Source organism: Misgurnus anguillicaudatus, chromosome 16 (assembly GCF_027580225.2).
Source record: "Misgurnus anguillicaudatus chromosome 16, ASM2758022v2, whole genome shotgun sequence".
NCBI lineage: Eukaryota > Metazoa > Chordata > Actinopteri > Cypriniformes > Cobitidae > Misgurnus > Misgurnus anguillicaudatus.
In genome coordinates this window covers 28,738,090-28,753,811 of record NC_073352.2, presented here as the reverse complement: position 1 = coordinate 28,753,811, position 15,722 = coordinate 28,738,090, and the positions used below count along the sequence as shown (strand labels likewise).

Sequence of the window (15,722 nt, the reverse complement as noted above, 5' to 3'; positions counted from 1 at the left end):
AGTAAACTAATCATAAATATACATAGCATAATTGTAACTATGGAAATTACGTTGTTACTAAAAGCATCCAGTTATAAATAATAATAATAACATTTTAGTTTTCTTGGCATACATTTTCAGATTCAAATATTTTTAAGATCACGAAAAAATGTTTTCACTGTAGTGGTTTCTTTCATGTCTATAATATTAGTAATTATTTAAAGAAATTCTATAATTTTATCAAATGCTGCCTTTGTGTTGATTCCATTTTTCGACTCCAAGGGCCGCTATTGGTCAGTTAAATACTTCTTTGCACTGTGCTTGTCTCTCAGTCAATCTTATAGCCACTCCCCAACAATGCGTGCTCTGACTCATGTTTCATTCCTTTCGGGTTGATGAGAGAGTGACAATTGCTACCCTTCCCTCATTCAGAAGAATAGAAGAATTGTTGGATTATTGCATTTGATTTCTTTATCTTTAGAATACTGGAATATTTGTGTTGAAATTGCTTTCTAATCAACATGGATGTTCAGGATTTTTTTCGATATGGATGCGCTCGGTGGTATGGTCTTTTCCGACCGCAGTGGCAGGTATTAATTTTCATTTCGTGCTACTTTCCTTTTGCCATCTCTCAAATCCGGTACTCCATCCCTGAAGAGCTGACCAAAGGCTCGCTCATCGGTAATGTTGCACAAGATCTCGGGCTCGATTTGAAAAGGCTTCGTTTGGGTCGAGCGCGTATTGTGACCGGAGACAGCACCCAGTACGCAGAACTTAAAACAGACAAAGGGATTCTAGTCGTGAGTGAGAGAATAGACCGAGAGCAGCTTTGCGGCGACACCACACCATGCAGCTTCAGCTTCGAGATTATTCTAGAGAATCCAATGGAGCTGCACCAGATTACTGTCGAAATCATTGATGTTAACGATAATTCTCCGGTGTTCGAAAAAAAACACATTAGGTTTGAAATAAGCGAATCTGCGGCTATTGGTTCAAGTTTTGCATTAGAAAGGGCGTATGATCCTGATGTGGAACTAAATTCTTTACAAAATTATATTCTCACGCGAAATGATTATTTTGTTCTTAAACAAAATTCAAATCCGGACGGCAGCAGATATGTTGAGATGGTCCTTGATAAAGCGTTAGACAGAGAAAGACAGCCTTTTCTGTCTCTGAAACTGATGGCTGTAGATGGCGGAAATCCGCAAAGATCTGGCTCTGTTAATATAGACGTTACAGTGTTAGATGCGAATGACAACGCACCCGTATTTAACCAGACGGTTTATAAAGCATCTGTCATGGAAAATGCCCAGAAAGGTACTCTTTTAATTACCGTAAATGCTACAGACGCGGACAGTGGTACAAATGGCCAAATACTTTATTCGTTTTCTGATATAAAAGAACAATTCAAAGACATGTTTAACATTGATGGTGTCACTGGAGAAGTAACAGTTTTAGGTGATGTTGATTTTGAGAAAGATAAACGGTTTGAAATTAGAGTTAAGGCTAAAGACCAAGGTGGTTTGACTAGTACTAGCAAACTTATAATCGAAGTAAATGACATAAATGACAATGCACCTGCAATAAACGTAATGTCTCTCTCGAGCCCTGTATCAGAAGATTCTCCCCCAAGTACTACTGTTGCTATAATTTATGTTAAAGACTTGGACTCGGGAAGGAATGGCCAGGTCGCGTGCTCTATTGATAAAAATATTCCTTTCAGTATCAAATCATCGCTCTCAAATTATTATAATTTGATTACCGACTCCTTTCTTGACCGTGAAATGCAGTCAGAATATAATTTAACCATCATTGCGACAGATTCTGGTTCGCCTGCGCTGACGAGCTCAACTACGCTACGCCTTAAAGTTTCTGACGTCAATGATAATGCGCCAGTTTTCGAACAAAAGAGTTATTCTGCATATGTCCCTGAAAATAACCCTCAAGGTTTTTCCATATGCAGCGTGAAAGCGAGAGATTTGGACTGGAATCAGAACTCCAGGGTTTCGTATTTTTTAGAAGATGCACATTTTGGGGGAACGCCGATTTCTTCCTACGTCTCGATAAACTCAGAAAATGGACTGTTACACGCAGTGCGTTCATTTGACTATGAGCAAATTAAACAGGTAGATTTCGTTGTAAAAGCGCAAGATGGAGGCTCACCTCCTCTCAGCAGCAATGTAAGTGTGAAAATAACAATTCAGGACCAGAATGACAACGCGCCTCAGGTTCTGTATCCGGTCCAGTCTGGTGGCTCTGTGGTGGCTGAAATAGTGCCTCGTTCGGCAGATGTGGGTTATCTGGTCACTAAAGTGGTCGCTGTTGATGTGGACTCTGGACAGAATGCATGGCTCTCATATAAACTGCAGAAAGCCACAGACAGGGCGCTGTTTGAAGTGGGCTTACAGAATGGAGAAATAAGAACTGTCCGGCAAGTGACAGATAAAGATGCTGTGAAACAAAGACTCACTGTTGTAGTGGAGGACAACGGGCAGCCCTCTCGTTCAGCTACAGTCAATGTTAACGTGGCGGTGGCGGACAGCTTCCCTGAAGTGCTCTCGGAGTTCACCGACTTTACGCACGACAAGGAATACAACGACAACCTGACTTTTTATCTAGTCTTGGCTTTGGCTGTAGTTTCGTTTCTTTTCATCGTGTCAATCATCGCCATATTATCGGTGAAATGCTACAGATGGAGACGCGAGCGTATGTTTTACAAATCTGGAGCAAATCTTCCAGTTATTCCGTATTATCCGCCCCTTTACGCAGACGTAGGAGGCACAGGAACTTTACAGCACGTGTACAATTATGATGTTTGCAGAACCACTGACTCCAGAAAGAGTGATCTGAAATATGTCAGACCTTGCAGTGAGAGCATAATTAGTCTGGACACACCTGGAACACAGACACTCACGCGTGCGCAGAGAGAGAAGCTGAGCTTTGATGATCCTGTTGGCCAGGTAAGAATAGACATTTTAGTTAATTTGGGAAGCAGCCAAAAATATTTTTTATCATTATTGTCTGGTGCTTGTGTGCGCAAAAACTGACTACATGATTGTCCTCCAATAATAGTTTCGAAATGTACTCTCTTTCATACACACCCTAAACATTTCTTGTTTTAAATGCAGTTATAAATACTTGCTGATATCATAGTAAGGCTGTAGTTTTCATGGTTACATCGTTGCTAGTTTTATGAGGAAACACTACTAAACGGAGAATTCACGATTTATTCTCTTTTAATTTCAGAGAGTTTACTTTAATTGTCTGTTCGTTGTTTTAGATTTTGAAAGTTAAACTTAAGCTTTAAAGGTTCAGATTTTAGTGCCTGGTTTTGTTTCTCGGTACTTCTCTTGACTTCAAAGAAAATCATGTTTTAATCAGCTTTTTTGGAAAATTCAAAGTATTTCGCGCGTCACGTTTTTATCGTTGCCCTATTGGACGACTTAGTGGTTTATCAAATTTAAAAATTTAAAATCAAATTTTAAAATAATGTACATATTTTTATCTATTTACTTTTTTTATTATTTACATGTTTTACCAACAACATGTGTAGTTAAAGCATTAAATATATTTGGGGGGTTTTTATCTGTGCTTGTCAGGTAAAAGATTTCAGCATTATGTTAGCGTCGCTGACCATGGTCCTGAATGCAGTCATGAGTTCTTCTGCAGACTATTATTCATAATTCCTATTTGATAGAGCATCTCTTCGAGTTTTTCTACTTTATTGTTGTTGTTGTTGTTGCTGTTTTTACATAAGTAGCCTACATGTGATTATTTTTCGTTTTAGATATTTTATTGTGCCGAAGCTACACAATTGCATTTCTTCATACAGTCGTATAATTTAAACTATATATTTATCTATTTGAATATATTTGTAGTTCATCTGACTGGACTCATAGGGCCGCTGTTGGTCAGCGTATGACAATTTAAAGAGCAGATCTGCTGCAGTTCCACCCCCATCATCTTCATAATATAAGTCAGACGAAAGCTGAACATACAGTCTGAAGAAGACAGAGAACAGTGATCATAAAATAAGCATTTTTGTTTTGTTATTTTCCGAAAATAATCGATTTCTTTACTTCCTTTGGTGGGTGGATGTACGTATTTATTCTATTTGACTGATATTCAGTGGATATAAAGGATTTTCCTCTCATCAGCTATGTCGGACAGAACAATGGCGCGGCAAGTACTGCTGTTTATTTGGTTTCTTTCTCTCAGTTCAGCTCTCGGGCAGGTCAGTTACTCCATTCCTGAGGAAATGGCGAAAGGCTCTTTAGTCAGTAACATAGCGCAGGATTTGGGTTTAGATGTAAAGAGACTAAAATCTGGCAAAGCCCGAATTTATACAGGAGACAGCACGGAATACATCGAGCTGAATAAAGACAGAGGAGTCCTCCTTATCAAAGAGAGAATAGACCGAGAGACGCTATGCGGGCAGACAACGCCTTGCGCACTACATTTACAGATTACTTTGGAAAATCCTATGGAGTTTTATAGTGTTACAGTTGAAATTGTAGACGTTAATGATAATCCACCAATGTTCTCTGTAAAAGAAACAACATTTGATATTAGCGAATTGTCTCCAACTGGATCAAAATTTGTTTTGGAAACAGCTGCAGATAATGACGTTGGTATAAATACAGTACAGGGCTATTTATTGCATCCCGCAGATCATTTTGTATTAAAAACACAAGATATGCCGGATGGTTCAAAAAATGTGGAATTGATTCTACAAAAACCCCTCGACCGTGAGAAGCAAGAACGTATTTCACTTGTACTTACTGCTGTGGACGGAGGAGACCCACAGATGTCTGGCACAATGACGATTATAATCACTGTTGAGGACGCAAATGATAACGCGCCAGTTTGCTTTTTGCCTGTTTATAAAACCAGCGTTGCAGAAAATTCACCAAAAGGTACGATTTTAACTACTGTTAAAGCGTCTGATGCTGACCAAGGACAAAATGGTAGAGTTGAATATTATATCACAAAATCCTCCGGAGGGACTAGTAATATATTTGAAATAGACAGACATGAGGGAGTGTTAAGGTTATCTGGCGATATCGACTATGAACGTGTTAAGCATTATCAAATTGACGTTCAAGCGAGAGACCCTGGTCGTCACTCTGACACTTGCAAAGTGATTGTTGATGTAATCGATGTAAATGATAACAAGCCAGTTATTAATATAATGTCAAAACCAAGCGCTCTTTCTGAAGACTCAAAAGTAGGCACCGTAGTGACTATGTTGAATTCCCAAGACCCGGATTCTGGAGAGAATGGAAAGGTCCAGTGCTCTATTAATGATAATGTTCCTTTCACATTGAAGTCAACAACAAATCATTTCTTTAGCTTAGTAACAGATGGTGATTTAGATCGAGAGAGAGAGTCTGAATTTAACATCAGCGTGACGTGCGCCGACGAGGGCATGCCCTCTCTCTCCAGCAGCATCACTCTCTCTTTACAGATATCAGATGTGAATGATAACGCTCCTGTCTTTGAGAAAAGTTCTTATGAGGCCTTTGTTCTAGAAAACAACACACCGGGTCTTTCCATCTTCACAGTCAGTGCCAGAGACGCAGATTTTAATCAGAATGCTCGCGTGTCTTACATACTGGAGGACTCCTCTGTTAATGGAGTTCCCGTCTCCTCTTTAGTGTCCGTCAGTGCTGATAGTGGAGTCATACATGCAGTGCGATCTTTCGATTACGAGCAGATCAAAGATTTTCAGTTTCGTGTAAAAGCGCAAGATGGAGGCTCCCCTCCTCTCAGCAGCAATGTGAGCGTGAAAATAATCATTCAGGACCAGAATGACAACGCGCCTCAGGTTCTGTATCCGGTCCAGTCTGGTGGTTCTGTGGTGGCTGAAATAGTGCCTCGTTCGGCAGATGTGGGTTATCTGGTCACTAAAGTGGTCGCTGTTGATGTGGACTCTGGACAGAATGCATGGCTCTCATATAAACTACAGAAAGCCACAGACAGGGCGCTGTTTGAAGTGGGCTTACAGAATGGAGAAATAAGAACTGTACGTCAAGTGACAGATAAAGATGCTGTGAAACAAAGACTCACTGTTGTAGTGGAGGACAACGGGCAACCCTCTCGTTCAGCTACAGTCAATGTTAACGTGGCAGTGGCGGACAGCTTCCCTGAAGTGCTCTCGGAGTTCACCGACTTTACGCACGACAAGGAATACAACGACAACCTGACTTTTTATCTAGTCTTGGCTTTAGCTGTAGTCTCGTTTCTCTTTATCGTGTCTATTATCGCAATTCTGTCCGTCAAATGCTACAGATGGAAACGTGAGCGGATGTTTTACAAATCTGGAGCAAATCTTCCAGTTATTCCGTATTATCCGCCCCTTTACGCAGACGTAGGAGGCACAGGAACTTTACAACACGTGTACAATTATGATGTTTGCAGAACAACAGACTCCAGAAAGAGTGATCTGAAATATGCCAGACCTTGCAGTGAGAGCATCATCAGTCTAGATACCAGTGGAAAACAGACACTCACGCATGCGCAGAAAGAAAAACTGAGCTTTGAGGATATCGATGAACAGGTAAGAATGGACATTTTAGTGAAATTGGGTAAGCGACTGATTTTTTGTTATTTTTTATAATTTAAGTCTGATGCTGGTATGCGCAATAATTAGTGAGACCGTTTCATGGTTACATCGTTGCTTGTATATATGTGTGTGTGTGTGTGTGTGTGTGTGTGTGTGTGTGTGTGTGTGTGTGTGTGTGTGTGTGTTTAACTTTATTTTGTATAACGCCTTAAAAAGGAATATTAAAAACGGTGTTAACAGGAATGCACAATATGAGAATTATAATGCAAATTACAAAATGCCAAATAAACAATAAAGTTAAAAAATAAAAATAAATTAGGACAGAAAAAGAATAATTAAAAAACAGTTCAAAATGAAGATCCTATAATATACCCATGAAAATTCATCGCAAATTAAACCTCATGCATCACCTCTCACCCAAATGCTACGATGCTACCGTAAAAAAGTTAATTTTAAGGGAGGATTTAAAAATGTTAAATGATTCTTCATTTCAATGATTCTGCATTTATTCTCTTCTTAATATCTAAGAGTGTTAAAGATCGTTTTCGTATTTACTTGTTCTAGCTTTACTGTGATCGCCACGGTGCTTTGGGAAGAACGCACAGAAGTTCTGGAATTCAGTCCCTGATGTTTAAATTAAATATACACGGTGTGGCTGCACATATGTGTTTGTGGTTTCCAGGATAAAACAAAAATATAAATAATTAGTCCACATGATAAATGCTGTAAATACAATTTAAATGAAGCCGAGGGAGACGTAAAATAGATTTTGTGTGCGCGGATTGTCTAAAATGCGGTCTCTCGCTTTTAAGTGCGTGCAAGTTCAACTAAACATTTTTCTCCCGCGGGCCGCCTATTGAATGGGGAGCAGCGAGAGACCCTGTTTTCGTGCCAATAGTGCCTAATTTTAAATTAAGTTAGATTTCTTGTGGTTTCGTTTCTCAGTCTCTTAGCTTTAAAGCAAACCGTGTATTAGTTTATCAATTAAAATGAGAATTCAACTTCAATAAAACGTATTAAACATGAAGACATCCATTTTAGCACCTGATAAATAATCTGAAGCATCGCGCCCCACAATTGTTGGTTTTAAAATATGTATTTGTTTATTAACTTTAAAAATAAATTACATATTTCTATTTGTTTATTTATTTACATTATTTGAATGTTTTGTTATCGAAGATTTGCATAGTTATCTTCCTTTAATATGTTTGTGGCTCTTTCGTTTGTGCTTGTCAGTTAAAACATTTCAGCACTTTTGTTAGCGTCGCTGTCCATGGTCCTGAATGCAGCCATTAGTGCTTATGGAAACAAACTGTTATTCATTATCTTAATGTATAAAAAGTATCTCTATACGTGATCTTTTACTTTACTGTATGTTTACATAAACTCATGCAGTTATTTTGTTTTTAGATCTTGTTTCTAGACTTTTATTGTCTGAAGCTACACTATTGCAATTCTTTACCACAGTGGTATACATTAAACTATAAGTGGATCTATTTTAATACATTTGTAGTTCATCTGACTGGACTCATAGTGCCGCTGTTGGTCAGCGTATCAAATTTGAAAAAGCAGATCTGCAGCAGTTCCACCCCCATCATCCCCATAAAATAAGACAGAAGAAAGCTGAGCATACAGTCTAAACAGAACAGAGAATAGATACCATACAAATAAGCATTTTTGCTTTGGTTTTGCGATAAAAATCACCGTCTTTAATTCCTTGGCTGGATGTATATTCTCGTTGACTCATATCCAGTGGATTTAAAGGATTTTCCTCTCATCTCGTAGAAATGTCGGACAGAACAATGGCGCGGCAAGTACTGCTGTTTATTCGGTTTCTCTCTCTCAGTTCAGCTCTCGGGCAGGTCAGTTACTCCATTCCTGAGGAAATGTCGAAAGGTTCTTTAGTCGGTAACATAGCGCAGGATTTGGGTTTAGATTTAAAGAGACTGAAATCTGGCAAAGCCCGAATTTATACAGGAGACAATGCTGAATACATCGAGCTGAATAAAGACAGAGGAGTCCTCCTTATCAAAGAGAGAATAGACCGAGAAGCGTTATGCGGACAGACAACGCCTTGCGCACTACATCTACAGATTATTTTAGAAAATCCTATGGGTTTTTATAGCATTACTGTTGAGATAATAGATGTGAACGACAATGCTCCCAGTTTTGAAAAGGGTAGGATTAATTTTAGGATCAGTGAATCTGCTATTTTGGGGTCTAAATTTATGTTAGAGCCTGCTATTGATTCTGATGTTGGAATCAACAGCCTTCAAAGCTATACACTTAATCCGTCTGACAATTTTAACCTTAAATATAAAAAACAGCCTGGACACGGGCAAAATGTTGAAATGGTTTTACAAAAGCCATTAGACCGTGAGAAACAGCAGGATGTAATATTAGTGCTTACTGCTGTTGATGGCGGAGATCCTCAATTGTCTGGGAGTATAGAGGTTCACATTACTGTTTTAGATGCAAACGACAACGCACCTATTTTTAGTCAGTCTGTGTATAAAGCGACGGTGACAGAAAATGCTCTTAAAGACACTATTGTGTCAGTAGTAAGCGCAACTGATCCCGACGAGGGTATAAATGGTAAAATAGAGTATTCCATAGCAAATATGCAAGATAATGTTCGACAGTTATTCGACATAAATAAAGACAATGGTCAAGTTTCTGTGGTCGGTATAATAGACTTTGAAAAATCTCGCAACTACGAGATTCGTGTTCAAGCGAGTGATCACGGTGGTCTGACTGATTCTTGTAAGATCATTTTGGACGTGCTTGATGTAAATGATAATAAACCATTAATAGACATCGTCTCCAAAACAAGCATGATAGCTGAAAATTCTCCGTCCGACACGGTTGTTACAATGATTAATGTCCAGGATGCTGATTCAGGAGAAAATGGCAAGGTTCATTGCTATATCAATGAAAATATTCCATTTTCTCTGAAATTGATAAAAACAAATTTCTTTAGTTTAGTAACAGACACTGATTTAGATCGCGAGAGAGAGTCTCAGTATAATATCAGTGTGACGTGCGCTGACGAGGGCGTGCCTTCTCTATCCAGCAGCGTCACTCTCTCTTTACAGATATCAGATGTGAATGATAACGCACCTGTATTTGAGAAAAGCTCTTATGAGGCCTTTGTCCAAGAAAACAACTCACCGGGTCTTTCCATCTTCACAGTCCGAGCCAGAGACGCAGATTTTAACCAGAATGCTCGCGTGTCTTACATACTGGAGGACTCCTCTGTTAACGGTGTCCCCGTCTCCTCGTTAGTGTCCGTCAGTGCTGATAGTGGAGTCATACACGCAGTGCGATCTTTTGATTACGAGCAGATCAAAGATTTCCATTTCCGCGTAAAAGCGCAAGATGGAGGCTCACCTCCTTTCAGCAGCAATGTGAGCGTGAAAATAATCATTCAGGATCAAAATGACAACGCGCCTCAGGTTCTGTATCCGGTCCAGTCTGGGGGTTTCGTGGTGGCTGAAATAGTGCCTCGTTCAGCAGATGTGGGTTATCTGGTCACTAAAGTGGTCGCAGTTGATGTGGACTCTGGACAGAATGCATGGCTCTCATATAAACTGCAGAAAGCCACAGACAGGGCGCTGTTTGAAGTGGGCTTACAGAATGGAGAAATAAGAACTGTACGTCAAGTGACAGATAAAGATGCTGTGAAACAAAGACTCACTGTTGTTGTGGAGGACAACGGGCAGCCCTCTCGTTCAGCTACAGTCAATGTTAACGTGGCGGTAGCAGACAGCTTCCCTGAAGTGCTCTCGGAGTTCACCGACTTTACGCACACCAAGGAATACAACGACAACCTGACTTTTTATCTAGTCTTGGCTTTGGCTGTAGTTTCGTTTCTCTTTATCGTGTCTATTATTGCCATTCTGTCCGTCAAATGCTACAGATGGAGACGTGAGCGGATGTTTTACAAATCTGGAGCGAATCTTCCAGTTATTCCGTATTACCCGCCCCTTTACGCAGACGTAGGGGGCACAGGAACTTTACAGCACGTGTACAATTATGATGTTTGCAGAACAACTGACTCCAGACAGAGTGATCTGAAATATGCCAGACCTTGCAGTGAGAGCATCATCAGTCTAGACACCAGTGGAAAACAGACACTCACGCATGCGCAGAGAGAAAAACTGAGCTTTGGGGATATCGATGACCAGGTAAGAATGGATATTTTAGTGAAATTGGGCAAGCGTTTATTTCGTAGTGAAATTGGGTAATGCGTTTAATATTTTTTATAATTGAAGTTTGATGCTGGTGTGCGCAATAATTTTCGACTGGATTGTCCTCCTATAGTTTGGAAAATTACACTTCATATTTCGTAGATTACACTTTGTTTGATGTAATTACATTCATCTTGTCATAGTGAGACCGTTTCATGGTTACACCGTTGCTCTAGTTTCTTGATACTTTATATATATTCGTGCCAGTAGTACTGTATATATTAATTTCTATATTAAGAACGACTAAATATAGAAGTTTTGATTTATCATAATAATAACTTTATTTTGTATAACGCCTTTAACAGTAAACGCGCTTTACATAAGCAAAATAACATGAGCTGTCAACAGAGATACACAATATGATTATAATAAGGCAAATTACAAAATGCAATATAAACAATAAAGTTAAAAAAATAGAAATAAATTAGAACAGAAAAAGAATTATTAAAAACAGTTTAAAATGAAGATCCTATTATATAGCCTATACCCATGAAAATACATCGCAATTAAAACCTCATGCATCACATCTCACCCAAATGCTACCCTAAAAAGTAGGTTTTAAGGGAGGATTTAAAAATGTTCAAGGAATCTGCATTTCAGAGATTCTGCATTTATTCACTTTCCTAATATCTAAGAGTGTTAAAAATCGTTTCTGGACCTTATTCATTAGTTCTAACTTTACTGTGATCGCCCGGTTTGGAAAGAACGCACCGAAGTTCCGTAATTCAGTCCCTGATGTTTAAATAAACATTTTTCTCCAGCGGGACGCCTATTGAGAGACACTGTTTTCGTGCCAGTAGTGCCTAATTTTAAATTAAGTTAGATTTCTAGATTTCTTATGATTTCGTTTTCCGTCATTCCCTTGGCTTTAAAGCAAATCGTGTATTAGTTTAGCAATAAAAATTTGAATTCATGATTAATTAATACGTTTTATTGAATTTGAAGACATTAGATTATTTATCAGGTACTAAAACGGATGCATTTCGCGCGCCACTATTGTTGGTTTTAAAATATTTAGTTGTGTATTAACTTTAAAAAGAAATTACATATTTCTATGTATTTGTTTATATTATTTAAATGTTTTGTTACCGACGATTTGCATAGTTATCTTCCTTTAATATGTTTGTCGCTCTTTCATTTGTGCTTGTCACGTAAAACATTTCAGCACTTTTGTTAGCGTCGCTGGCCATGGTCCTGAATGCAGCCATTAGTGCTTATGGAAACAAAATGTTATTCATTATCTTTATTTATAAAAAGTATATCTATACGTGATCTTTTACTTTACTGTATGTTTACATAAACTCATGCAGTTACTTTGTTTTTAGATCTTGTTTCTAGGCTTTTATTGTCTGAAGCTACACTATTGCAATTCTTTACCACAGTGGTATACATTAAACTATAAGTGGGTCTATTTTAATATATTGGTAGTTCATCTGACTGGACTCATAGTGCCGCTGTTGGTCAGCGTATAAAATTTGAAAAAGCAGATCTGCAGCAGTTCTACCCCCATCATCCCCATAATATAAGACAGAAGAAAGCTGAGCATACAGTCTGAACAGAACAGAGAATAGAGAACATAAAAATAACATTTTTGCTTTTGGTTTTGCGATAAGAATCACTGTCTTGGTTACTTTAATTAATTGGGTGGATATTCTCGTTGACTGATATCCAGTGGATTTTAAGGATTTTCCTCTCATCTCGTAGAAATGTCGGACAGAACAATGGCGCGGCAAGTACTGCTGTTAATTTGGTTTCTCTCTCTCAGTTCAGCTCTCGGGCAGGTCAGTTACTCCATTCCTGAGGAAATGTCGAAAGGTTCTTTAGTCGGTAACATAGCGCAGGATTTGGGTTTAGATTTAAAGAGACTGAAATCTGGCAAAGCCCGAATTTATACAGGAGACAGTGCTGAATACATCGAGCTGAATAAAGACAGAGGAGTCCTCCTTATCAAAGAGAGAATAGACCGAGAGGCGCTATGCGGACAGACAACGCCTTGTGCACTACATCTACAGATTCTTTTAGAAAATCCAATGGATTTTTATAGCATTACTGTTGAGATAATAGATGTGAACGACAATGCTCCCAGTTTTGAAAAGGGTAGGATTAATTTTAGGATTAGTGAATCGGCTATTTTGGGTTCTAAATTTATGTTAGGGCCTGCTATTGATTCTGATGTTGGAATCAACGGCATTCAAAGCTATACACTAAACCCTTCTGATAATTTTAACCTTAAATTTAAAAATCAGCCTGGACACGGGCAAAATCTTGAAATGGTTTTGCAAAAGCCGTTAGACCGTGAGAAACAGCAGGATGTAATATTAGTGCTTACTGCTGTTGATGGCGGAGATCCTCAATTGTCTGGGAGTATAGAGATTCACATTACTGTTTTAGATGCAAACGACAACGCACCTATTTTTAGTCAGTCTGTGTATAAAGCGACTGTGACAGAAAATGCTCTTAAAGGAAATATTGTGTTAGCAGTAAGCGCAACTGATCCCGACGAGGGTATAAATGGTAAAATAGAGTATTCCATAGTAAACATGCAAGATAATGTGCGACACTTATTCGACATAAATAAAGACAGTGGTCAAGTTTCTGTGGTCGGTATAATAGACTTTGAAAAAGCTCGCAACTATGAGATTCGTGTCCAAGCGAGTGATCACGGTGGTCTGACTGATTCTTGTAAGATCACTATTGACGTACTTGATGTAAATGATAATAAACCAGTAATAGACATCGTATCCAAAACAAGCACGATAGCTGAAAATTCTCCGTCCCACACGGTTGTTACAATGATTAATGTCCAGGATGCTGATTCAGGAGAAAATGGCAAAGTTCATTGCTATATCAACGAAAATATTCCATTTTCTCTGAAATTGTCAAAAACAAATTTCTTTAGTTTAGTAACCGACAGTGATTTAGATCGCGAGAAAAAGTCCCAGTATAATATCAGTGTGACGTGCGCTGATGAGGGCGTGCCCTCTCTCTCCAGCAGCGTCACTCTCTCTTTACAGATTTCAGATGTGAATGATAACGCACCTGTCTTTGAGAAAAGCTCTTATGAGGCCTTTGTTCTAGAAAACAACACACCGGGTCTTTCCATCTTCACAGTCAGTGCCAGAGACGCAGATTTTAATCAGAATGCTCGCGTGTCTTACATGCTGGAGGACTCCTCTGTTAACGGAGTCCCCGTCTCCTCTTTAGTGTCCGTCAGTGCTGATAGTGGAGTCATACACGCAGTGCGATCTTTTGATTACGAGCAGATCAAAGATTTTCATTTTCGCGTAAAAGCGCAAGATGGAGGCTCCCCTCCTCTCAGCAGCAACGTGAGCATGAAAATAATCATTCAGGACCAGAATGACAACGCGCCTCAGGTTCTGTATCCGGTCCAGTCTGGTGGTTCTGTGGTGGCTGAAATAGTGCCTCGTTCGGCAGATGTGGGTTATCTGGTCACTAAAGTGGTCGCTGTTGATGTGGACTCTGGACAGAATGCATGGCTCTCATATAAACTGCAGAAAGCCACAGACAGGGCGCTGTTTGAAGTGGGCTTACAGAATGGAGAAATAAGAACTGTACGTCAAGTGACAGATAAAGATGCTGTGAAACAAAGACTCACTGTTGTAGTGGAGGACAACGGGCAGCCCTCTCGTTCAGCTACAGTCAATGTTAACGTGGCGGTGGCGGACAGCTTCCCTGAAGTGCTCTCGGAGTTTACCGACTTTACGCACGACAAGGAATACAACGACAACCTAACTTTTTATCTAGTGTTGGCTTTGGCTGTAGTTTCGTTTCTCTTTATCGTGTCTATCATCGCGATACTGTCGGTAAAATGCTACAGATGGAGACGCGAGCGGATGTTCTACAAATCTGGAGCGAATCTTCCAGTTATTCCGTATTATCCGCCTCTTTACGCAGGTGGCACAGGAACTTTACAGCACGTGTACAATTATGATGTTTGCAGAACCACTGACTCCAGACAGAGTGATCTGAAATACGCCAGACCTTACAGTGAGAGCATCATTAGTCTGGACAACAGTGGAACACAAACACTTACGCATGCGCAACATAAGAAACTGATTAATGAAGATATTGATGATCAGGTGAGCTTTACTGTATTTCTTTCTCTTGATTAGAAGAGTTTTTCATGGTTTTATTTTACAATTTCTGTAGGTTGTACGTCTGTCTGTGCGTGTTTTCCAAGTTTCTGAAGCTGTGACTAAAGGGTCAAATCTCCAGACTCATTTTATTGTTCAGTGTTTCTTTTTGTTGGTTTTCAGAGGTGGACAGCACTGAAGTATTTTAGTTACATTTTCCAAGCCTCTGTGCTTTATCAGAGTGTTTGTCTTACTGTACAAAAGTACTTTTTACTTAAGTAAAAGCAAAAACATAGATGTTTATTGTTATTATTATTATTATTATTATTATTATTATAGTAAATATTAAAATGTAAAACAAAACTTGTATTTAGGAAATGTAGTGGAGTAAAATTTTTGATAATATGCTTTGGAATGTATGTTTTCCAAAGAAAAGAAAATACGAATACACTGATAAAATAAGAATACTTCAAAAAATAAATTTAAGTAGAAAGTAAAATACTTATGTACTGCCCCCCTTTGCATCACATCAATATATTTTATTTAGACAGTCATTCGAAACATGTTTTTCATCCAGCTATTAGCGTTGCATTGTACTTTACTCGACATTTTGCTTTCCAGGTTTTTTCAGCTATGTGTAGATTTTATTTAGTTTTTGGAAGTTTTTAAAAGTCTTGTTTTATTTATTCGTACTGGTGACACCGATTATTTACATTTGTATTTTAATAACTACACATATGTGACATTAATATCATAATTGAAGAACGTCCACTGAGGCACATTGTAACTTACACATTGTGCTTCTTAAACATTTAATTTTGCAACAATTGAATT

General features: G+C 38.7%; 1 protein-coding gene across 16 annotated transcripts in view; it reads left to right on the top strand.

Moving 5' to 3' along the window:
• The window catches only part of LOC129421800 (protocadherin gamma-A4), a 138,338-nt gene that overhangs the window by 63,704 nt on the left and 58,912 nt on the right, over positions 1–15,722 (top strand). Inside the window, exon 1 of one of the 16 annotated variants that reach the window (XM_073854451.1) lies at positions 196–2,939. The exons of 12 other annotated variants lie outside the window; for them this stretch is intronic. In XM_073854451.1, coding sequence (XP_073710552.1) covers positions 501–2,939 — 2,439 coding nt within the window. In that variant the 5' untranslated portion in view covers positions 196–500. Of the gene's footprint in view, positions 1–195; positions 2,940–3,957; positions 6,539–8,099; positions 10,732–11,838; positions 14,895–15,722 lie in introns of those variants that run through there. 3 more of the 16 variants (XM_073854457.1, XM_073854456.1, XM_073854460.1) reach the window with 3 other exon arrangements.